General features: G+C 37.6%; 1 protein-coding gene across 1 annotated transcript in view; it reads right to left on the bottom strand.

Moving 5' to 3' along the window:
• ARHGEF38 (Rho guanine nucleotide exchange factor 38) overlaps positions 1-25,938 on the bottom strand; it is a 153,043-nt gene that overhangs the window by 31,034 nt on the left and 96,071 nt on the right. Inside the window, exons 4-5 of the mRNA XM_059067436.2 lie at positions 15,313-15,460; positions 8,855-8,872 (exon numbers count right to left, since the gene is read on the bottom strand). Coding sequence (XP_058923419.1) covers positions 8,855-8,872; positions 15,313-15,460 — 166 coding nt within the window. The remainder of the gene's footprint in view (positions 1-8,854; positions 8,873-15,312; positions 15,461-25,938) is intronic.

Here is a 25,938-nt window from a genome sequence, read left to right as displayed (position 1 = left end):
AAAACCTACCAGCTTGGTCATGCTGTTGTCCAACCTACTGTATTCAATTCATTCATCCAGAAAGCAGTGATGTCTAATAGCCTCTTTATGCAAGAGGCAGATAAAGAGATACTGTAAATGGAACATGGATGAAAATTGTGTTTTGAGTCCCTTCTGATACACGGATACACTCATTTGTTTTCCTTTAGGTTTTTATTTAGAAGAGAGAGAATATAGACACTGTTTTCAAATCCTGATGGGTGGATTTTTCATTCTTCAACTACTATGTTTCAAGTACTATATGGGAGGACAACAGACCACATAATTGAAATGGTGAAATGGATCTAAAAAGCATTGAACAAAATTAGAAAATTTGCATCATTAGAAAAGATCTGAAGGCACCCTAGAGAGCATCTGTTTGAACTCTTCATTTGATAAATGAGAAACTAAGGAACTTTGATTATCACATGTAAGTGCACACACACACACACCCCAGTCACTCTGTCACATGTCCCCATTTTATTTTCATTATAGCACTTATCACTATCTGCAATCATCCTTTTTCTTTATTTACCAGTTTATGTTCAATTTCTCTGTCACCAGTATATCTCCAGCATGACAAATAGTATTCTCTCAATGAATATTTGTAAACTGAAGTGACAGATTTCTCATATTTTCTGTAATGTGCTGTTATTTTACATTCCACATTTTTTTAAAAAAAATTGCACAATGGTCCTGAATTTTATTCATATGTTGAGAAAATGATTATACTGTAATAGAGACAGACTGAATCAAACCAAAAGGCAACATTTTTCAAAGGAAAATAAAAATAAATGATAAAGGTTTGCAAGGGAGTAAAGAGTTGCTTTTTTTTTAAGTTAAAAAATTTATTGAAGAATAGTTGATTTACAGTGTTGTGCTAATTTCTGCTGTACAGCAAAGTGACTCAGTTATACATATATATGTATTCTTTTCCATTATGGTTTATCACAGGACATTGAATATAGTTCCCTGTGCTAAACAGTAGGACCTTGTTATTTATCCATCCTATATATAATAGTTTGCCTCTGCTAATCTCAAACTTCCAATCCTTCCCTTCCCCTACTTTCCTCCCCCTTGATAACCACAAGTCTGTTCTCTATGTCTGTGAGTCTGTTTCTCTTTCATAGATATGTTCACTTGTGCCGTATTTTAGATTCCACATATAAGTGATATCATATGGTATTTGTCTTTGTCTTTCTGACTTACTTCACTTAGTATGATAATCTCTAATTGCATCCATGTTGCTGCGAATGGCATTATTTCATTTTTTAATGGCTGAGTAATATTCCATTATATTCCATATATACCATATATATTCCATGTATACCATATCTTCTTTATTCATATATTGATGGACATTTATGTTGTTTCCATCTCTTCACTATTGTAAATAGTGCTGCTATGAACATAGGGGTGCACGTATCTTTTCAAATTATAGTTTTGTCTGGATATATGCTCAGGAATGAAATTGCTGGATCACACAGTAGTTCTATTTTTAGCTTTCTGAGGAACATCCATACTGTTTTCCATAGTGGCTGCACCAATTTACATCCTCAGCAACAGCGCAAGAGGGTTCCCTTTTCTCCACACCTCTCCAGCATTTATTATTTATAGACTTTTTAATGATGGCTATTCTGACTGGTGTGAGGTGGTACCTAATTGTAGTTTTGATTTGCATTTCTCTAATAATTAGCAATGTTGAGCGTCTTTTCATATGTCTATTGGCCATCTGTATGTCTTCTTTGGAGAAATGTCTATTTAGGTCTTTTGCCCATTTTTCGAGTGGGTTGTTTGTTGTTATTGAATTGTATGAGCTGTTTGTATATTTTAGAAATTAATCCCTTGTCAGTTGCATCATTTGTAAATATTTTCTCCCAGTCCATAGGTTGTCTTTTTGATTTGTTTATGATTTCCTTTGCTGTGCAAAAGCTTATAATTTTGATTAGGTCCCATTTATTTTTGCTTTTATTTCTATTGCATTGGGAGATTGACCTAAGAAAACATTGGTATTATTTATGTCAGAGAACGTTTTGCCTATGTTCTCTTATAGGAGTTCTATGGTGTCAAGTCTTATACATAAGTCTTTAAGCCATTTTGAGTTTATTTTTATGTATGGTGTGAGTATGTGTTCTATCTTCATTGATTTACATGCAGCTGTCCAACTTTCCCAACACCACTTGCTAAAGAGACTCTCTTTTCTCCATTGTATACTCTTGCCTCCTTTGTCAAAAAAGAGTTGCTTTGATAGACTTTATCTTGTATTTCCTACCCATTTGCACCAAATCTACTAAGGAAGGGGGAAGGGAAATAAGGAGACAGGGTGACAAAGAGGAAATGAGGGAGAGAGGGAGACAGAGATATTACTGGTTTCCAAGAAGACTGGGTAAAGTGGTTGGGAAAAAAATGTAAATCTATTATGAATACTGAAAAAATAATGACTAAAAACATATTTTCTCACCAATGGTATATCAGTAGCCAAACGTTTGAATACGAAGGACAACATCTATCTATATCTTAAACATAAATTCTTCAACAATTTAGACACTTAAGTAGAAATAATTCCTTAAATAAGAACAAGTCAGGAATATGGAAGGTATTAACTTGATTAAAAGAAATCATTATCCTTATTAATAAGATCAGATTTCTTCTGAGTTTTCCTTTTTACTATCACCAAATATCAGTTTATTTAGTCGTATAAAAATGACTGAAAATACCATCAAAATATAGATGTAATCACACAATTCAATCAAACAAAACTCAATTTTAGTAAGATAGCTTATCCGTGTGGCCTATTGTTATATACATATTTAAAAACTTTTAATTACAAAACAAGATTCTCAGATATATTAAAGAATATACTTGTATCTTTGAGCTGCTCTCCTTTCTTGCTTATCAGGATCTGTCAAAAAACCAAGCTAGAAAACGTAGGCAGAACACTCTATGACATAAGTCACAGCAAGATCCTTTTTGACCCACCTCCTAGAGAAATGGAAATTAAAACAAAAATAAACAAATGGGACCTAATGAAACTTAAAAGCTTTTGCACAGCAAAGGAAACCATAAGCAAGATGAAAAGACAACCAGAATGGGAGAAAATATTTGCAAATGAAGCAACTGACAGAGGATTAATCTCCAAAATATACAAGCAGCTCAATATCAAAAAAACAAACAAGCCAATCCAAAAATGGGCCAAAGACCTAAATAGACATTTCTCCAAAGAAGATATACAGATTGCCAACAAACACATGAAAGGATACTCACCATCACTAATCATTAGAGAAATGCAAATCAAAACTACAATGAGGTATCACCTCACACCGGTCAGAATGGCCATCATCAAAAAATCTACAAACAATAAATGCTAGAGAGGGTGTGGAGAAAAGGGAACCCTCCTGCACTGTTGGTGGGAATGTAAATTGATACAACCACTATGGAGAACAATATGGAGGTTCCTTAAAAAACTAAAAATAGAATTACCATAGGACCCAGCAATCCCACTACTGCGCATATACCTTGAGAAAACCATAATTCAAAGAGTCAGGTACCACAATGTTCATTGCATCACCATTTACAATAGCCAGGACAGGGAAGCAACCTAAGTGTCCATCGACAGATGAATGGATAAAGAAGATGTGGCACGTATATACAATGGAATATTACTCAGCCATAAAAAGAAATGAAATTGAGTTATTTGTAGTGAGGTGGATGGACTTAGAGTCTGTTATACAGAGTGAAGTAAGTCAGAAAGAGGAAAACAAATACCGTATGCTAACACATATATATGGAATCTAAAAAAAAAAGTTCTGATGAACCTAGGGACAGGACAGGAATAAAGACACAAATGTAGAGAACGGACTTGAGGATATGGGGGGGGGAAGGGTAAGCTGGGATGAAATGAGAGCGTGGCATGGACATATGTACACTGCCAAATGTAAAATAGATAGCTAGTGGGAAGCACCTGCATGGTACAGGGAGATCAGCTCAGTGCTTTGCGACCACCTAGAGGGGTGGGATAGGGAGGGTGGGAGGGAGGGGATATGGGGATATACATATGTATATAGCTGATTCACTTTGTTATAGAGCAGAAACTATCACAACACTGTAAAGCAATTATACTCCAGTAAAGATATTAAAAAAAAAACCAACACAACAACGTAGCCTCTTTAGTTTTGTCCAGATCTTACCATTACTTCTTTTTCTATCACTCTTTGGCATCAAAGTTCTATTCTCTCCCTTTTACGTTTCAAATGACAATAATAGCAATAATAAATGATGACTGTTTCTCTTAAAAGCATCACAGATGCAAATATTAAAAAAGCTTTTCTCAAAAATGAGAAAGCTCCCAGACACCTTTGTCTTCAGATAAGCACGGTGGACAGTTGCCCAAGTGATGAGCAATGATGTTCTGACATCTACATCACACAGACAAGCAATATGGTAGAAAAGATAGAGGATGTGTTCCTAGATAATGACACTCCAGGCATTCAGTGTCACAACGCTCACCCCATCTAATCCCTCCCAGTAAGACTGAGTTCTGACAAATGTGCCAGGCAGATGAGTCTTATGTGTGATATAACCCAGTTCAGCCAAGCAGCCAATTATCACATGCCTCCCCCGCAGAAAGTAACCAAATGCATAACAATTCCCCATACATATTGTGCTGAAAACTAATGTAGTTATTAACTTGTAATTCCGTTTCATATTCCTCTATCTTATGAATACTGTGGCAAATATTTAGTACTGAAAGTAGCTACACTAATCTCATTACAAATTATTATTGGAACATTACGAAGTCAAGTAAACACAGCTGGCTTTGTTTTAGCAGGATCCAGTTTTGCTATAAAGAGCTTTGCATCAGGTACAAGAAAATAGTTGCACAATGAAAATTAAAATGATATTTAAACAATGTAAAAACTGTGATGAAAACAAAAAATCAGATATACCTTAACACTGAGGTATATCTATATTTCTTAATTTGAGGGAGAAAATGAAGGAAAACTAATCATGTAACTTGATCATATTACTTTGAATTTCCTCTATTTTATGGCCACAATAACTTAAATTTAATATTTAGTTTATAGAAACCACAAACCATCTATACTGTTATTGAATTTTTTTTCAATTTACTCTCCTTTTAAAACACCACGAGTCAACTTTAGAGGAAACTGCATATTGCTATGCAAATAATAAGCAAATAACACTTGTCATAATTTTAAAATTGCTTTGAAAACAAATACAGAACTACTAACAAATTTTAGAAGCTGTAAAGGAGATGAGCAAATGGTAATTGATATAGCAGACCAGAAAGAACCAGTAATATGGAGAAGCAATTATTTAATCACTCCTCCAGAGGTTCATTAACTAGAGTCCTTGAGACCCATGGAAGTGAAGGGAGAGGGGCGTGGGAATTAGAATAAGAAGGACTAGTTAAAAACCTGGTTAAGAAACAGCATAGGGCTTCCCTGCTGGCACAGTGGTTGGGAGTCCGCCTGCCGATGCAGGGGACACGGGTTCGTGCCCCGGTCCGGGAAGATCCCACATGCCGCGGAGTGGCTAGGCCCGTGAGCCATGGGCACTGAGCCTGCGCGTCCGGAGCCTGTGCTCCGCAACGGGAGGGGCCACAACAGTGAGAGACCCGCGTACCGCAAAAAAAAAAAAAAAAAAAAAAAAAAAAAAAAAAGAAAAAGAAACAGCATAATTCTTAAGGTGCTACACAAATGGCACCTTGAGATCATTTGGAGCACTAAGGAAGAGCTCTTGGAAATTAAAAGGATAACAGCAGAAATAAAAACTCACAAGTGTTAGAGAAATTGTTCAGGAACTTTCCAGAGAGAAGAGCAAAAATACAAAAATGGAAGAAAGTATAAGAAAATTAGAAGACCAGTCTAGGAGTTCCAATATCAAAATAATAAGAGTCCCAGAAAGAGAGAACAGAACACATGGGGAGGAAATCATCTATGAAATAATTCAAGGAACATGAATTAGCAGGTTGAAAGAACTCACTGAGTACACAGCACAATGGATGAAACGGACTCACCTTGGAATCCATAAAACTGCAAATTATCGGGGACAAAGAGAAAAGCCTACAATCCTTCAGGGAAACATATAAACATATAAACTGAACAGTTAAAAACAAACAATTAGGAATCATTTTCATTTCTTGTAGCAATACTGAAAGTTAGAAACAATGAAGAATTACCTTTATATTCTGAAGATGAATGATTTTCAATTTAGAATTCTGTACGAAATCAAACTATATAAATCAAGTGTGAGGGTAAAATAAAGACATTTTTGATATAAAAGTTCTTAAAATTTTCCTTCCCATGCATTCGTTGATGAATAGGGGAAACTATTGCAGGATGTCCTCTACTAAAAACAGGAAAGAGGCAAAGAGAAAGTCTAGGTAATGGGAGGGGAGTTCCTAAAAGAACTAAAAGACAGTGATACCCAGTGGCATCAGTCCAAACTCAAAAGGTCAGAAGGCTCTGGGAGAGGCTTTTGTAGGGAGATGAAATTGATAGCATACAAAATTCACCTGGTTGTCTTCAAGATGACTGGCTGTGAGTTCAGCATTAATAATTAGTACAAAGAAAATTAAGGGGGGAAAAAAGGCAATAGTTAACTCCCAGAAAAACAAGTAATCCGTTTATTCCAAGGTTTAGCTCTGGAAAGAAATTTATTCACATATAATAATTCAAGCACCGATTATTGTTCTAATTCAAATTACATTGTAACTACATAGGGAGAATGGTGAGATAGGACGGGTGTGTGTGTGTGTGTGTGTGTGTGTGTGAAGAGCCAAATTTTTTCGGAGTCATGAAGATAAATACCAAAATAGTCAACTAAAATGTGTGAAAATGTTGTGTTCTGGTGAGGAGCATTTAGGGGGAGGTAGAAGAGGAGACTACTATTTTTCTTTTCTTTCTAATTAAAAGAAAATTTTTATTGGAGTATAGTTGATTTACAATGTTGTGTTAACATTCTTGGTCTTAGCTACTAAGGAGCCCAACAATTACATAGCATTTGACATTGCCTTTTGCTCTTTTAGGTAGCAGCGTCTGTGCCTCCTGTCCTGAATGAGAGAAACAGGAAGGAAATTAACTCATGGCAAACGTGGCTTTGACGTTCATGCAGCCACGCTATGACTCTTCTTCCTATTTTTGAGTTCTTGCTGTATAGAGTGGGTTAGACGGGGGTATAAGCAGCCTGCTAACACCCACAGAGCAGGACTGCCGCAGAAGCCAGTGCAATTTTTTAAGCAAGCATTTCAATACAAGGAGCTGTTTGTTTTAAGTGCTCTGTATGTAGGAGACTGTGCATGCTAATGTATTAAAAGATTCGCTCAATTTCCTTCTCTGAATCTCTCTCTGTCTGCCTCTGTCTCTCAACCTTTGGTTATAAAGACCTAAGCTCTAGCAAAAGAAATCTAGGTATTGGGTTGACCACAACGTTGGTTTGGGTTTCTCCATAGCATCGTTCCGTGTAGCATACATCGTATGTGTAGAATAGATGTGTAGCATATGAAGTTCTTCTCTCATCCCCCAGCTCTGTGAATCTCCAGTCCTAGGCACAATGCCAGGGCCACAGGCTTTATAATGAGACAGCAATCCCCCACCCCTCCAATACCATCAGCTGTCATTGAAGAGAAGCCAGGAAAGCTCTGGTGTGTGAAAGGACCGAAAGGCCCTATTCTATTATACTCTTCTTCAAATTCAAATGGTCTTGAACAAATCTAATCATAACTGTTTATACTATAGGATATCTTTTTTTCCTTTTGAAAGAAAAGGCTTATAAAGTGAGAGAACTGGGTGCTTGTTTGGTAGGCCAAAAACTAACTTCTCAGCTTGGCTGGGGTATAAAACCGTCTACAGGTCTCCTGTATGATGCCTGATTCTTCGACCTCACCCTGGAATTCTGTCTTTCCTCAAGGTTGCTCTGCACCAAAGCATGAATGGCAGGTATTTACAGCTTAAATTAATATAATTTTTATTTTGTAAATTTTGTATTTCTTGTGGTAAAGTTTCAGGAGTTTAGAATGTACATACACACACGCATGCACAGACTAGGAACTCAGGACTTTAGATAGTTCCTGACCATGCTAAAGCAAACACATGCTTTTTTAAGTCCTGGTAAATTTGACTTCATATTCAAATCAATATCATATTTTCAATGTTAGTCAGACTAGACATGCTGTTCTTCTATAAAAATGGACATCTTGCAAAGTATGTGTATGTGTGTGTTGCTTTTATAAGATGATTTCTATATTGTCCTAGTAACCAATTATTTCATCTTAATATTTCATTTGCATGCTATGTATGTGTGCGTGTGATTTTTTTCTCTGTAAACCAGAGTCCAAATCAGAAGAAACAGAATATTTTACTGTAATGCATAAGGAAGCTTTTCTTTTATACATTAATCTGTGTAACCTTCAAAAACATTATGGTATTAATCTGAGACTTTTTAGACTAATGTTGTCTTAGGAAGAAACATTTTTGGACACATTAAAATGATTCCTAAACATATGTGTGATAAGCAGTTCCCAAAGAGTTCCTGGCACCAACAAACTTGTGATTTCAGTAAATTATACCCCAAGATTCTTCTAAAAAGTTTAATAAGGTATACATAAGAATAATTTAATATGTAAGATCATCTCAGACAAATTGGAAATAAATGCACTAATAATATCTAGAGTAAATGTCTTTGAAATCTTGACTTATTGAAAGCAATGAACATCATTGTAAAAACTAAAAATTCTGATTTGCACAGAAATATTCATCAGCTTTTCCCCATGATTTTAACATTTGATATCTATTATTTAAACAAAAGTACTTACTCTTGCATGTATATTTTCCTGTAAGAAAAGGAAAAAAAAAGTAAATTCATGTAAATCTAGATATTTGAGGTAATGAGCAAACATTATATAAGTTTTAAAATTTTATTATGTAAATAATGTAATAAGTCATTTTCATGAAGGTTTTATAGAATTAGTTTTATAATATCCCTAAAACTTTATTTTAGTATGTATCCACCGTATTTGTTTCACACTTTGTATAAGGTTTAAAAACTGTCGATTCAGATTATAGTTAGTAAATTTTGGTCATTTGAAAACGGATTTAAATGTTAATCTTTGTTTATATTACGAAATAAAAATCTATTAAACATAGTAATTAGGAGAAATTGAGATAACAAGATTACAAAGGAAAGTGTTACTGACTTGCAGAAAACTACTATCAAGTGCTTTATAATATCTCTGTCTATAGTGTTTTTTATATATATAGATAGCTAGATTATAAACAATTCACCTATTCAATTAGATAATTCCCATAAAAACTTTCACTCGGCATTGCTAGCTTTTCTGGCTTCCATGTTGCTCAAGCAAAACGAAAGTCCTTCCAAGGCAACGCGATCTGCCTCTACTTCCACGTCTTCTCTACCTCATTTCCCATAGTTCAGCTACTCCCCCCATCTGTGGCAACTGCGCACCTCCTTGCTCTTCTCAAAGCCTGCAGGCAGGCTCCTGCCTCGAGGTCCTTGCACTTGCCTGACTGCCCTTCCTCCAGGTCTCTATATGGATCCTTCCTTATCTCCTTCAGGTCTTTGTTCAAATGCCCCTGCCCAGTGACGCTTTCCCCGACCAACCTCTTAAACACTGCACCTGCCTCCCACTGTACTCTTTATTCTCATTCCCTGCTTTATTTCTCCCCATAAGGCTTTGTCACTTTCTAATATACTATATATTTATTTGGTTTCTTGTCTATCTCTCCGCTCCCCGATGCCAAGGAGGGCAAGGATTTATGCTTGCTTTGTTCTCCGTTGTAGCCCCAGTACCTGAAAAAACGGATTGGCACACAGTAGCACAAAACATATTTGTCAAATTAATTAATTTAACAATAAAAAAGTGGGAATCTTTCAAGTTAAATTTCAAGAATAAAGGAGATAGGAACTTCTCTCTGAAAGCCTCATGTGGCTATAGAGAAATAAAGTAATAACCTGTATTAATAAACTGATCACCTTGATCTCTGGTTTCCAGTCTTCTGGAACACAATGAATGTTTTCAATACAAAAAAATGTCGTGATCCCCTCACATCATAGTAAATGGTCTTTTCATATTCAATGATTGAAAAAAAATTCAATAACTACCTATGCTGAATTTCATACATTTTCAGGGGCTTAATTAAAAAAAAATTAATCCCAGTACTTTATATATGTGGAAAACAATGGTATACATATATGTATAGCAAGTATCCCTTCGCTCTCCAGACAGTATATGAATGGATCCCTAGACGTCTTGAAATAACTAGATTTTGCTGAATCCAAGACCTCCCAGTTGGGAATCCAACAGAGGATTATAAATTTTAAAAAATCAGCAGGTGCTACAATTTCAAACAATTACTAACTGTTGTTTGAAGAACTCTTCTATCTCGATGAAAGAAAGTACACCACCACTACTCTCCTGCCCAGTATTTCTTTCCATTCATTTTCTTTAAGCTCACATTCTTTCCCCAATTTCTATCCCCTTCTATTAAGGAATTTCCTTTTCTTATTTTGCTCTGCAAGTCACAGATCAGAAAATTTGGGACAGAAGTTGAATAAAAATAAGAATGCGGTTTTCTATGAAAACAAACAAGTGAAAGTTGCAATCATTTTGGAACCAAAACACGTACTTTGAAGTTGAAAGAAAAGATTGTTCTTCTAACTCCTAGAGAAGACATGGAAAATTTTTTTCTCTTTCTATTCCATTTACTTCAACCAAATAAAACCTACGTATTATAACATATATTAAACACTGTGTTTAATGTAAATATAACATTTTATGAAAAGGAACCTGAGGTTTTCCAACAGTGGAATAGCGGCATTACGTTATAACATCTCCTTTTTATTTGCTTATCATTTTAAAAAATCTCCCTTTAGGCTCAAACTTTCCAGAAGTTAACCCCAGCCAAGGACATTTCAGGAAGGACAAAGTTAAATTGGGTCCATTTACCCCTTTGGGGGTAAAGTAACAATATATTCACCACCCCACCTTACACCCTCATGGGGTCATTATAATTTGACTCACAGTTAACAATAGTTTTTTTGTGACTGTTCTGTTAAGGATTATCGTCTTTGTTCAAACATGATGTCATGTAATAAAGAACTGAAAGTTTCCAAAAGTGATTTTAATTTTTACTTGGAACACCCCGCTAGAATAATATTAAGAAATATAAACTGTGGTGGACAAATTGAAATCTATTCCTTTGATGTCATGTTGCATGAGCTTTTAGCTTCCCTGAATGGAAAAGCTATAGCAGTAATATGAGCAGCCAAAGCACCCAGATGACTAGAAGTTAGAAGTTTTCCTCCTGAGGATGGTGGCCTCAGTTAGGAAGAAGAAAAATGTAGATAAATTTATGACAGCTCGACATGAAGTTAGAAATGCATCTTCCAGTTACTTACCAAAAAACTTGGAAAAGCCTCTTCATTCTTTTTCTATTACAAATAAACAAATCTCTAGGGCCTCTGGAAGGCATCAGAGATTTGGTGGTATTTATAACTAGAAAAACAGATAAAGGAGGCTGCAGACAGCCTATTCTAATTATAGCTACACTTGCATTCACAGCTATTCTATTTTTCACTTTCCTCATGCAGAGCAGAAACCTTAAATAACCCCAAAGAGGCTAAGTAACTAGGTATTTAGCAAATAATTTCCGTAAGTTTAGAAACTGTATTAAATCAGTATTTCATGTAATCTTACAGGTCACTAATGTGATGCTGTAAATACTCCTTGTTGAATAAATAAAAAACTTGCAGACTCCCAATTTATAAGTTGTAGATGCAGATGTGGGATTGTGCTTCTGGATTGTTTTAGTCTTTTCTTTCTTAAGGTTTCCAAACCCTGAAATTACTGCTTAGGTTGTATCTATAGTCATGAAAACAGCCTGTGTGCTTCAGGGAAAGCAGTGAGTGGGTACCATGGGCATGATTTCTCCTTCTAAAATAGGTCTTCACTGGAGTGTATGTCCATGATCACCCAAGGGTGCTTGTTAAAGTGCAGATTCATGGAGTGGACCCCCCCAGCAATCCTAATTTTTTTGGTCTGGAGCAGAGCATAGGCAGTTGCACTTTTATTACACAGCCCTGGTGGGTCTAATGCAGGGAAACTCACACACAAAGAAACACTGCCCAAACGTTTCAAAGGGATTCAAAATTATTTTCTGGATACCAATATTATTTGCTCTTTTGAAAGATAATGGGCTTCAAAGAATAGCCAAATGTTATGAACTCAAGTCTCTTGGTTACAGAACCAGGAAATCTCTCTACTCTCCTTTTGGAAGTTAGTCTTGAACCTCACCGTGACAGCTTCTGGTGTGGTATTTAAATTAACTCTTGTATTATTATTAAGCTTTCCAGATGGTTTTGTTTATCTACCAACTAGAAGGTATGTTCCCAGGAGGCAAGAACTATGTTTATATATTTGAAAAAATATATATTTTCAACATTATTTAGTACCTATAATAAATATTTATTAGGCCCTCAATAAACATTTTAATTTTGGATGAAATGCAACTTCTGTTGCTTTAAAATCTGCTTTAACTTCTGAGGCATGGAGCCACCTTCTTCATGGATACTGCTTCAAATCCAGTTGTTCCAATACCCCCCAGCATGGTAGAAAATGGAGGCCACACCTAATATTCATTAGAAATTGGCAACTGTGCTTGGGCTCGGTTATTTAGCCACAAGGAAAAGGCAGAGCCCCAGTAATAGCTTTGACTGATTACTTGGCAAGGGAAACCAAGCCCTTGGGGTGTTCCAGACTCTCTTTGGCCTATAAACCTCTTTGAAAACCTGTTTCTCAGAATTTAAAGCTTAACTCACTTGAGGTCAGTATCATAGTAATGTCAATATTTCTCCTGCTTTCAGTTATCAGGCAGACCAGTACAATTCATCATTAACTTTATTTTCATGGAAAGGCAACTTTGGGAAAAATAGCTCTAATTTAAACTATTTTATTTCGACTTTCTTTCCCTTAAGAAATAGTCCTGCCAATATTACTTCCTTTGGATTTCGTGTTTTCCTAAACCTTAGCACTTTCCAATGCCTGAAATGATTCCGTAATAGCAGAATGGGGCAGAATATACAATATTTGGGACATCACCAGGACAAGAACTTAAGGCTTTCAGAAAAAGATCAAATAAACCTTTGGGTCTGAAAGTAATTTTCAGTAATTGGGATTTTATGAAGTTTCCAAATTACTTCTGCTTTAGCTGTTTAAGCAGGGTATTGTACTGAGCTACACTGCCTGATGGAATATTCTGGCACAGTTAATTTCTTTCTCTTAGGAGTCAACAGCTTAATGAATAATAAACTATTGTTCAACTCCCTCTGAACAGACAGCTCCACTTCTGATCAGCTGTCAGAAGCACATGCCAAAATAAATTAACTACATCCTCTCCCTGTGTGGACCTCTAGCCCTGGGGCTGGGGTTAGAGTGATGATTCAAGGTTCTACTTGTTCACTTGCTATAAGATTTCTCTCTCTTATTTCTGGAAACCGAAGAAGGAAAATGGCTCAAGATAGACATTAATTAGATTAGATCTTGCCACTAGTTTAAGGTAGGAAAAGTGTTCATTCACACCCAGGATAACACTATTATTTCTTCCTCGGAGAAAGCACCCGTAAATTTAGAAGATGTTGCTTCTAATATATGAATTTATTAGGATGGATACAACTTCGAACTTTATGGTTTATCTAAATTGATTTGCTAACATTGAACTAAACAGCAATAATGGAGAAATAGTGAGCTGGAACTACTCATCACATATTATCTTTAAGAATCACCTGATCATTTTGAGCTGCTTGTGGGCAGGGTTTAAGTATGATTTATTTTTGTATTTTCAGGACCCAGATCTATGCTCGTTACAGCACAGGTGCTAAATAAATGCTTGCGATTTAGTGACTTGAAATTGTGACTTTTCCGCAGTATGAAAATGGTTAAAGAACTGCAATAACTTAATGGCCAGTAGAGGGCAATAAAGTTAATTTTAAGAAATTTGTAGGGTCAAGTTTAAACCCATCTTCAGTCCCAGTTCTAGCCTGGAAAGGCTTTTCTCCAGAGTAGTCCCATTTAGCTTCCTGATTTCACTTTAATTCAGTTGTACCACATTAGACCCCCCCTTTCTGCCCCCCTTCTGCAATAGAGTATATAAAAGGGGAGGATCAGACTGGTTGGTGTGTTGATTTATACGCCATAGCTCTTTCTGCTTGATTAATTCTTAGCTTAATCAAGACCATTTGACAATGGATAACCTTTAGAAGTGAAAAACCACAATAGAACCACTGGGTAAGATGTGGAGTAGGGAAGACATTTTGACTTTAAGCTTCATTCGGTAGAAAACTGGAGATACAGTAAGATACCAATTCCATTTAAAAGAACCCAAACACATGTTCATATTTATGCGTATAAATAAGATCAGAAAAAAATGCAAACTATGGTTTTTAATTCATGGTTAGCAAGGAATGAATACATGGAACAGTAAGGGTTTTTATCTTATTCATGCTTTCTTATATTTTTTTTCAGACTTTTTTTTTTTTTTTTTTTTTGGCCGTACCCACGGCTTGCGGGATCTCAGCTCTCCGACCAGGGATTGAAGCCAGGCCACAGCACTGAAAGCCCGGGAACCTAACCAGTAGGCCACCAGGGAACTCCCTTTTTCAGATTTTTATAGTGAATAGATATTTCTCCCAGATTAAAAAAAATTACATTAGGTAGCACTTCCCACCAACAATTTAGAGATGAGGAAGGAAGGCGTGACTAACTTTCCTGAAACTAACTTCAACAGGGCCTGACTTGTTTTTGCCAATCTCCCCTCCTTCCCCACAGTGAGTCTGGGGGATGGCAAGGGCCAGTCAGAGGGTCATGGGACATCCCACTAACTTTATTATTCCACGTGCTCCCGTGACCACGGCGACACAGGCTGTTTCACATATTCCTTGACCTAGGTGGGAGCAGGCAAGTAACAACAGCTTTAAGAGGGGCTTTTCTTCTACATTTCATTTTTTGATATTGCATTTTTCTATCTCTGCAGAGCCCCGTATCTTTCCCATGTTATTTTTAGTCATCCTTGCAGGGAAAAAAAACCAAGTCAATCAGGGTTTCTGGCATGTCAGCTTTTCATGGAGAGAACACAAAGTAGAGCTCCCAGCAAGCCTCATAAAACATAGGATTTATGGGAGACCTTTCATCTACATCCAGTTAAAATGTTCCCTGCTAGGTGACTGAGAGTGCATGGAAATCATTTGAAAAGGCCTTACTTTAAGGACTGAATACAGAGGCTCAAATGTTGCTTCAGCTCCTCTTCCTTTTCATAGGACTCCAGTACACTGTGCACTTCACCGTGGTGATAGCAGTAGATTTTATAAATATCTTCCAGTGGCCCTTGAATCTGCAAGAATACTTCTCCTGATAAATGCAAAACAAAGGCAAGATGGCATCAAGTCAGACCAAACTGGCACTTCACATATTTATTTTGTGACAACATTGATTAGTGTTAAAAAGTTGGATGGGCCCCATTTTATACCTAGATTGTTGGGGGGGGGGCAACAACCTAGTGGATGATGCTGAGGGACCTTCTTTCCTCCCTTTTCTTCCTTTATTTCTTTCCACCCTCCTCCTTCCCTTCTCCCTTTTTCATTCCTTCCCTCCTGTCTTTTATAAAACAAAGGATAATGAGCTTAATGGAGGGAGGGCAGGAAAAGAAAGCTGGTTTTGCTAGATTATGTCCTTGGTTAGTGTGCAGAGTTCGGGAGTAAACAAAGATAAACAAAGAAAGACAAAGGGCATCGCTCACTACCTGGTTCTATGAGGGCTAAGTCATCACCCACTGCAATTGCCCACCCTGAGGGGATTTCAGGATGAAAAACAGGATGCGGCACTCTTTGCTTTGGATAAACAGGCCCTCAGAGGGTTGGGCATATATCTCAGGAAGCCTTTCAATCACCCCAGATTGTTACATCTTCCCATACAGAGAAAAGCATTAAAATCATTAATTTGGGATATCCATTCTTTGTGACTAGCAGTAATCTTTCAGCAAGATGTATGTTTGCGTGTATTTCCTAGCCCCCCAAAATCATATATAAACTGGCTTCTCCTCCACCTCTTTGGAGTCGTTTCCTTCAGAGCCACTGAGAGGTCGTCTCCTTCTAGCCCTCAGTAGGTCCCTGAGTAAAACTAAAACTCACAACTCTAACACTGTGGGTTTCTCTTTGACACCAGTTAAAGGCTGTACTTTAGAATCAGTCTGTATGGGTTCAGGTCAGGCTGTGCTACAGACTTGGACAGATTATGACTTGGACACGTTAGTTTTTGCTCTCTGAACTTGTTTCCTCATCTATAAAATGTGGATAGTAATAGATCCAATTGCACCGGGTCATTATAAAATTAAAGAGGTAGGGTATGTAAAGTTCAGATTATAGTACATACATAGTAAGTGCTCAAAATGGAGCAGTTATTGTCAATCTGTCAGAGGCATGAAGAGTGAAATTTCGGGTTCTAGGTAAATTAGTTTTCGCTATTTATTTTACTAACATTTCCTGAGTTTGTCTGAAAGGCAAGCACTGGATTTGAGGGAAATAAAATATATTTTCTTTTATGTGATACTAGAAAGAACTGGTCATGATTCCTGTTAAAAATCAATTGGATAATACTATGAACCAGAGTTATGACCGTTCATAAAGCAACCTGGGCTAATTATGTCCAGGTATTTAAGGAATCCTTTCTGATATATGATAAAATTGGGTCTATAGCTGATGATTCAAGTACATATTGGAGAATAGTTTGATTTAATCACCACTTCCTCATAAAATGCATCCACTATCCAACCCAGGACGTGTTAAGATGATCTGGGAGACACAGAAGAAATATGTGATAGATCTGCTCCCAGAAACATTGCCAGTTTGAGGTTGATAATGATTTGGGATTGAACTGATGGACGTGCTAATCTGGGTCTGTTAGAGCAACAAGTCATTCTTCCTACAGATATAGAAGTGTGCTTTATATTTTCAACAAGTTTTGCATATATTAACTGCTTAACTCCTTGTACATATGAGGAGATAAGAGGTTATTTATCCATATTAAATAAGGATGGACAAATCTGACTTTAAAACAAAGAAATGATTTTTCCAAAGTCCTGTCAGGAGATGGAGAGCCAGGATAGAGGCCATATTCTCCTCATTTTTCCCTTAGATTTTAGCCCTCCCCACATCAGAGTTCTGCTGGACCCTGGACACAGTGATACAGTTGCCTGGAACACTAGACTCAGAGTCAGAAATCACTGTCATTTAGGATTTGTGAAGTAACTTCAGGAATGACTTTAAAAAAAAATTCTTTGAGCCTCAAATTTCTCATTTGTAAAAGGGAAGTAATAGTTACATTTGAGATGAATTTGAGAATTAAATGAAATGTGGACGTTAAATCTCCTGGCACTGATAAGTTCCTCAGTAAATGTCACTTGCTTTCTAATGCTGCTCTACCACTTCCAGAATTATAACACTAATACTTTTATTTTTTCATTTTTTAAAATTTATTTTTAAAGTTTTTTTTATGTGGACCATTTTTAAAGTTTTTATTGAATTTGTTACAATACTGCTTCTGTTTGGCTTTTCAGCCACACGGCATGTGGGATCCTAGCTCCCCGACAAGGGATTGAACCCACGCCCCCCACGTTGGAAGGCGAAGTCTTAACCACTGGACTGCCAGGGAAGCCCCATTAAATTTTTATTGGAGTATAGTTGATTTACAGTGTTGTGTTATTTTCAGGTGTACAGCTAAGTGAATCAGTTATAAAGATATATATATATATATATCCATTCTTTTTCAGATTCTTTTCCTATATAGGTTATTACAGAATATTGAGTAGAGTTCCCTGTGCTATACAGTAGGTCCTTGTTAATCATCTATTTTATATATAGTAGTGTGTATGTGTTAATCCCAATCTCCTAATTTATCACTTTCCCCCACATTTCCCTTTGTTAACCGTAAATTTCATTTCATGATCTGTGAGTCTGTTTCTGTTTTGTAACTAAGTTCATTAGTATCATTTTTTATTAGATTCCACATAAAAGTGATATCATATATTTGTCTTTCTCTGACTTCATTTAGTATGATAATCTCTAGGTCTATCCATGTTGCTGCAAATGGCATTATTTCATTCTTTTTTAAGGCTGAATAATATTCCTTTGTATATATGTACCACATCTTCTTTATCCATTCATATGTTGATGGACATTTAGGTTGTTTCCATGTCTTAGCTATTGTAAGTAGTGCCACAATGAACATTGGGGTGCATGTATCTTCTCTAATTATAGTTTTCTCTGGATATATCCCCAGGAGTGGGATTGCTAGATCATATGGTAGTTCTATATTTAGTTTTTTAAGAAATCGTCATACCGTTCTCCATAGTGGCTGCACCAATTTACATTTCCACCAATAGTGTAGGAGAGTCCCCTTTTCTCCACACCCTCTCCAGCATTTACTGTTTGTAGATTTTTTGATGATGGCCATTCTGACCGGTGTGAGGTGATACCTCATTGTAGTTTTGATTTGCATTTCTCTAATAATTAATGATGTTGAGCATTCTTTCATATGTTTGCTGGCAATCTGTAATCTTCTTTGGAGAAATGTCTATTTAGGTCTTTGGCCCGTTTTTGGATTGGGTTGTTTGTTTTTTTGATATTGAACTGCCTGAGCTGTTTGTATATTTTGGAGATTAATCCCTTGTCAGTTGATCATTTGCAAATATTTTCTCCCATTCTCTGGGTTGTCTTTTCATTTTGTTTATGGTTTCCTTTGCTGTGCAAAAGCTTTTCAGTTAAATTAGGTTCCATTTGTTTATTTTTGTTTTCATTAAAACACTAGTATTTTTAAAGTATTACATTATTTTCTAATTTCCATCCAGCCAATAAAAGACGTTTCTTTCCTTTCATTTATGGGATTTCTCTGTGATTAAAGTTAGACTCTGTGTGTGTGTGTGTGTGTGTGTGTGTGTTTTGCTTGGTTGGTTTTCGTTTTAGTGCTGTTTTGGACTTGTAAGGAAACGCAGTGACTGTGAACATTTTTGGAGCTGAAGGGATACGGGATTCTTGTTAGGTTCCTGGGATTTTCCTGAATTGACCCTTCTGCCAGTGGAGGTCTTACAGATTCACTCTTCACGACAGTTAGCAACACAGATAGTAAGAAAGAGAGTAGTTACAAGAGGAGAAAATAAAATAGGACAGTGGCTAAATTTAGGGTTGGGCATAAGAGGAGGTGAGCCTCCCAGTCACAGGGGCAGGTAGCAAACGGGAGTGAGGGCTTTGGCTGGGCAAGGGAGTCAAGGCTCAGATGAGCTCAGCAGCAAGTCAGGAACAGAGGATCTGAATACCCGCAGCCCAACGGACGAGATGAAATTGTAAATATGTGTGTTCACTACAAAGCAGCTCAGAGTAGAGACAAAGGATGAAAGAGGTCTGGACAACCGCATAAATCCACAGTAGGATCAAGTCAGATAGTCAAAACACAAAGGACAAAGGCATTTATTTTGCACACAATTAAAACATTAACTGTAGATTCCCTTATATTTTCTTTAACAGAAGTGGTCTAGTTTGAAAGAATTTATAGCTCTCTCCTGAACAGCAGAGTTGAATGTTTTACTCTTTTCCAAGTAAAATTCTGTTGGGCCTCTAATAACAATGATTAAAGTTAAAAGATATTTAACCACTCTAATTGAAAGTCATTTATTCACCCACAGGCCAAGTACAATACTGGGGGGCAGAATATTTGATTCCCCTCCCAGCCCTACCAATGTATGCTGCTTCATAATAGTGCAGATGAAGCGATATATCTTGCAGCAAAAAAAAAAAAAAAAAAAAATTATTCTGTTTCCACGGTAACATAACTCTCGGCTGCATTTCTTCAGTGGTGAAGGACAACTGTTCTGTCTACTGTATGTGGGTTTGAAAGAATGATTAGGATTGGAGAAGGGACTGAGCCAAGACCAGCTAAGGTAATTTCCCTTCTGGCTGCCTGTCACAAAATCACCAGAATCCTCTGAAATAAATCTAATTATCGTGTGCTTCTTTTTCAAAATTCTACAACCCAAGACTTTCTGCATTGGCTTCCCCCCAGAATAACTGCCATACAAAAGGAGGGGAAAAAAGTGCACCTTTTATTTTTATTTTTTTATTTATTTATTTATTTTTTTTTTGCGGTATGCGGGCCTCTCACTGTTGTGGCCTCTCCCGTTGCGGAGCACAGGCTCCGGACACACAGGCTCAGCGGCCATGGCTCACGGGCTTAGTTGCTCCGCGGCATGTGGGATCTTCCCGGACCAGGGCACGAACCCGTGTCTCCTGCATCGGCAGGCGGATTCTCAACCACTGCGCCACCAGGGAAGCCCAAAAAGTGCACCTTTTAAAATGCCCTGAGTTACCTCCTTTAAAAACAGCTTCCAGGGATGTTAAACACACTTTATGTCCTGGCATCTAATGTAAACTGTCACTAATATAAACATATATATGTTCCTCTTCTTGGCCCACCTCTTCTTTACTTGCAGACCCTCATGTCCATCCCCAGGGTGTACCATACCAAGTGATAGGCTTCTATATTATTCTGACCCAACTACAAGATGACCTTCCCCTATAGGTAAGTAAGCCGGAGTGAAACCAACAATATCCAAGAGATCTCCCTGCAGTAGCCCTTGTTTAGGAAAATGGCGTAAAAGGGAGTGAAGTAATTATAGTCTTTATTTAGTTCAGCCTTATTTGATAACTATTTAATGAGTGACTATTATGCACTGAATACTTTGGTAAGTACTGCAGACACAAAGAACCAACACTTCCCTCAGGTGACTAATGGAGGCCAGTAAAGGAGAGAGAAGTGTAAACTCTCATTTCCCATGCTATGTGAAAAGTATGACAGTAGCTATAAAACACAGAGGGTGATCCATTCTGCTCTTGAGAAACTTTGAGCTCTTTCCATAACAGTCTGCCCTTGAAATAAGAGTTATGAGTGAGTGCAAAAGCACAGAGATGCATGGAGGGAGCAGGTTCTGTTCAGAAACTGCAAGTGGTCTCCGATAGCTGGCTGGCGCCACACCTGGGGGGAGGTTTCAGAAGAGGCTGTATAGGTGAGTAGGGGCCAGATCATGAAAGACCTTGTGTATAATTAAGAAGCTGGAACTTTAGCCTGAAGGTGATGGAGAAGCACTGATGGATTTTAGGCAGCAGATTATTATGATTAGATTGTATTTTAGAACGTTTACTCTGGGGTTAATCATATGAATGATGGAATTTGGGGGAGGAGTTAGGGAGACTGCAAAAGAGAAACCAGTTGAAAGGCTTCTATGATAATGTAAGAAATAAATAATGAGGGCTAAAACAGAAAGTTACGGCAGTCAAGAGAGAGTTCTCTAAAATCAGCTGCCTGGTTTCAGATTCTGGTTTTACCATTTACTGTTGTGACATTTGGGAAAATTACCTGATTTCTCTTTTCCTTAATTTCTTCATCCAAAATATGGAATAATCATAATGGTAGGGTTGTTTGAAGATTAAATGAGTTAAAATAGGTAATGTAGTTATATCAGAAAGTGGCATGCGCAAATTCTCATTAGATGTTAGTTTTAACCACTAAAGCAAAAGCAGGGAGGATGGAGAAGAGAGAAAAAAAAAATAAGGACATTGAACATGTGAAAGATGAAGAGGATAACTCCAGGCATACCTCAGGAATTCAGTTTCAGTAAACATGTGGATAGACAATGGGGATAAAATAGAGTGTTTTAGTGGGAATACGAGTTTAATTTGAGATGTACTGAGTTTGTCACCCATAGTATATTCAAGTGGAGGGCCCTTCATGAAATTGGATATATGAGTCTGGGATTCAGGAAAAAAAAAGATCTGGAATAGAGATGTAGGTATGTAAAACCTGAGCAGTAGAAACCATGAATTTGATGTGGTCATGCAAGAAAGTCCATGGAGTGAGAAGAGAAGAGGGCATGTGGACCAAACGCTGGGAATACTGACACTGAGGGGAGCCTAGAAGAAAAAGAGTCTACAGAAAAGTTTGAGAAGTTACAGCCAGAGAGAAAGGAGAAAAACTAGGGTGGGTGTCAGCAAAGCCAAGGATAAAATAGTGAGAAATACTGCAGAGAGAGTGAACAAGTTTGTGAGTGACAGAGCCTATTATTGCCCCCCAGTGTCAGTACTCCCCCTTTTCTATAACGATGAATTTTGGGCTGCCACAAATAAAAACTACATTTCCCAGCCTCCCTTGTAATAGTAGTGGCCATGCAATTAAAGTCCACCAATGGGATATATGGAGAAGTGTCCTATGACGATATCCAGGAAATTTCTTTATGACGTAGCTAGCTCACCCCTTCTTCTCCATACTGTCCTTTGTTCTGCTACTTGGAACTTGGATACTACCTTGTCCATGAAGGTAAGGCTGAGTGGAGCTGTGAGCCAGAAGAAGCTCGTATCCCAGAGGACTTTGCAGAGCAGGGTTGCCATTGAGGCCTAAAATACATGCCTTTATTAACTTATTTATTTTTTAAATGCAAAAGCTATTTATTGAAAACCACAACAATAGAACAGAATAATTTCTAGCTAAAGGAAAGGGAAAAAAGCAAAGATGCCTGTTCTTAAGTATTAACTCTTATCTTCATGAGTTATTTATGTTGCTTTGCTTGTTTTTTTTTTTTAATTTTTATTGAAGTATAGTTGATTTACAATGTTGTGTTTAATTTCTGTTGTACAGCAAAGTGACTCAGTTATATACATATATTCTTTTTCATATTTTTTCCATTATGGTTTATCACAGGATATCGAATATAGTTCCCTGTGCTATACAGTAGGACCTTGTTGTTTACCCATCCTGTATATAATAGTTTGCATTTGCTAATCACAAAGCCTTTAGACTTTTACATAATAGAGAAATAAATATCTATATTATTTAAGGTAGTAAAGTTTTGTTTTGTTTCCTGTTTCTCCCAGCTGGACTTTATTCTAATCAATACAGTTTTTCTCTTCTCCTGTAAAAAAAAATATATATATATATTTTGAGAGATACCAGTTGAAGGCCCTCCTTTTTAAAAATTTTATTAAAAAATTCTATGAAAATATTAAATGAGCTGTTGCATATGAAGAGTGTTACAAACTGAATGTTTGTTTCCCCCATAAAATTCATATGTTGACGCCTTAACACCAGATGTGATGGTATTTGGAGGTGGAGACTTTGGGAGGTAATTAGGTATATATGGGGTCATGGGAGGGGGACCCTATGATGGGATTAGTGCCTTTTTAAGAAGAGGGAGCTTTCTCTATCTGCCATATGAGGATACAATGAGAAGGCAAAGCAGCAAGAGAGCTCTCACCAGGAAACACATCTGCTGCCATCTTGATCTTGGACTTCCAGACTCTAGAACTGTAAGAAATAAATGTCTGTTGTCTATAAGCTACTCAGTCTTTGGTAATTTTTAATGGCAGTCCAAACTGACTAGGACAAAGGGTTTAAAGTAAGAAGTTACTTGTTTTAGCAAGAAAAAATATGTGATAAATTCAACTCTAAAAAACAACTACAATGATGGTAAAAGAGAATTTTAGTTAAAATCTTAAGCAGTCAAAAGGTACAAACTTCCAGTTATAAATAAGCACTAGGGCTGTAATATACAATATGATAAATATAATTAACACCGTTGTATGTTATATATAAAAGTTGTTAAGAAAGTCCTGTCAGGAATAAAGAGGCAGACATAGAGAATGGACTTGAGGACACGGGGAGGGGGAAGGGTAAGCTGGGCCGAAGTGAGAGAGTGGCATGGACATATATACACTACCAAATGTAAAATAGATAGCTAGTGGGAAGCAGCCACATAGCACAGGGAGATCAGCTCGTGCTTTGTGACCACCTAGAGGGGTGGGATAGGGAGCGTGGGAGGGAGGGAGACGCAAGAGGGAAGAGATATGGGGACATATGTATAGCTGATTCACTTTGTTGTAAAGCAGAAACTAACACACCATTGTAAAGTAATTATATGCCAATAAAGATGTTAAAAAAAAAAAAGCCCTGAGTTCTCATCACAAGGAAAAATTTTTTTCTATTTCTTTAATTTTATATTTATATAAGATGATGGATGTTCCCTAAACCTACTGTGATACTTCATGATATATGTAAATCAGTATGCAGTACACCTTAAACTTATACAGTGCTATATGCCAATTATGTCTCAATAAAACTGGAAGAAACTATTCTCAAGCATCAATTATGATCCAAGATATATCCCAAAGAAACTTCTGTAGTTCTAAGTAAAACTTGATTGTCAAGACAGAGCATTCAGAGTGCAGAGAAGGGGGTGGGATAACTCTGAGGACAGAGTGTAGGTATGACCCACTCCCGGGAAAGAGGGTCTGGGATCTGGGCAGTAAGCCTCTGGCTGTTACTTCCCTGAGTGAGTAAATATGCCATCCCCAAACGAAAGAGCTTTCTTGGCAGCTTTCACCCAGACTGACTAGGAGAGCTCCTCATGGTCTGCCTCCTCTCCTTGGATGGGAGCCCAGCCTTCTTGGATGGGACTAAACAAGGCAGCAGCTCAGCCAGCCCAAATGCCAGATCATGTACATGTTTTCTTCCTTTCATTCTTAGCCTCCTTCTGTTCTCCAGGGGAGGGCAAAATGAGGAGGGATGTGAGAAGAAAGAGGCTGGAAGAGTCAGTGCTGCTTACAGAAGCCACTATCCTTTGCCTTTAGTCTCATTGAGTTCTCGCCTCACTTGGGGATAACACCGGCTACTAAGGGATACTCAAGGGACCCTGGTTAGGGTTATGAAATTCAAACCAAACCCAGGTGTCAAGTGGAACATGCAGCCATGGGATTAAAACAAGCATGTCCCTTGAGTATCGATTTTATGAAGATATTTGAAGAAAAATTATTTTCATGTGACAAAATAGAATGGAAAATTTATGTGAATTCTTAAGACAAAACAAGACTCCAAATTATTTCCTGCCTGTGGCTGGGGCTTTGGGTCAGAACTCCACATTCCCTGAGGCTCATGATATTTCTCTTTTGGCTTCAGGAATCATTCAGTAAAAATTTTTCAGGCGCACTACAGTAAGATAAATTCAGAAATATGTGTTCATTGGATTTGACATTTCTGAGGTCTCTGGTGACATGCTAACAGCAATTTCAGAGAAGTGGTTTTAGGAGGGAATGGTGTGAGACCAATAAGAGTAGCTCGACCATAAAAAAAAAAAAAAAAAAAAAAGAGAGAGAGAGAGAGAGAAAGGAAGGGAGCCAGAGTGAACTGTGGGGTCCTGGCCCATGACCACTGCTGTGTTTAATGCCAGAAAACGTCATAATTGTGGTGGGGTCTCTCAAAGGAGAGGCCATTCCATCGCTGAGGCACTACCCACCCAGCACATTGGGAGTAGCGGGTGGCCTGGCAGCTGGGCAGGACAAACTGGGGGGCATTAGTGGGTGGTAGAGATGGACAGTGTATAATATGTAATAAGACCTGTATTAGGAAGAGCTGGGGTCTCCTTCTGTGTCCAGAATTAGTGATGCTATTTGGAGAAAATCAGGCTCTTACCTTTTTCATCTGAACAATGAGGTGGTTGGATTAGGTGCTCTTTATTTATTTAATTTTTTTTTTTTTTTTTTGCGGTATGCGGGCCTCTCACTGCTGTGGCCTCTCCCGTTGCGCAGCACAGGCTCCGGACGCGCAGGCCTAGCGGCCATGGCTCACGGGCTTAGTTGCTCCGCGGCATGTGGGATCTTCCCGGACCAGGGCACGAACCCGTGTCTCCTGCATCGGCAGGCGGACTCTCAACCACTGCGCCACCAGGGAAGCCCTGGGTGCTCTTTAAATATTAGTCCGGTGCCAACATTCAAGAATAAAGCTGTTTATCTTGATGG

Source organism: Kogia breviceps, chromosome 6, assembly GCF_026419965.1.
Source record: "Kogia breviceps isolate mKogBre1 chromosome 6, mKogBre1 haplotype 1, whole genome shotgun sequence".
Classification (NCBI taxonomy): Eukaryota; Metazoa; Chordata; class Mammalia; order Artiodactyla; family Physeteridae; genus Kogia; species Kogia breviceps.
The sequence above is the reverse complement of the archived record's forward strand: the minus strand, read 5'-3'. Positions and strand labels throughout refer to the sequence as shown.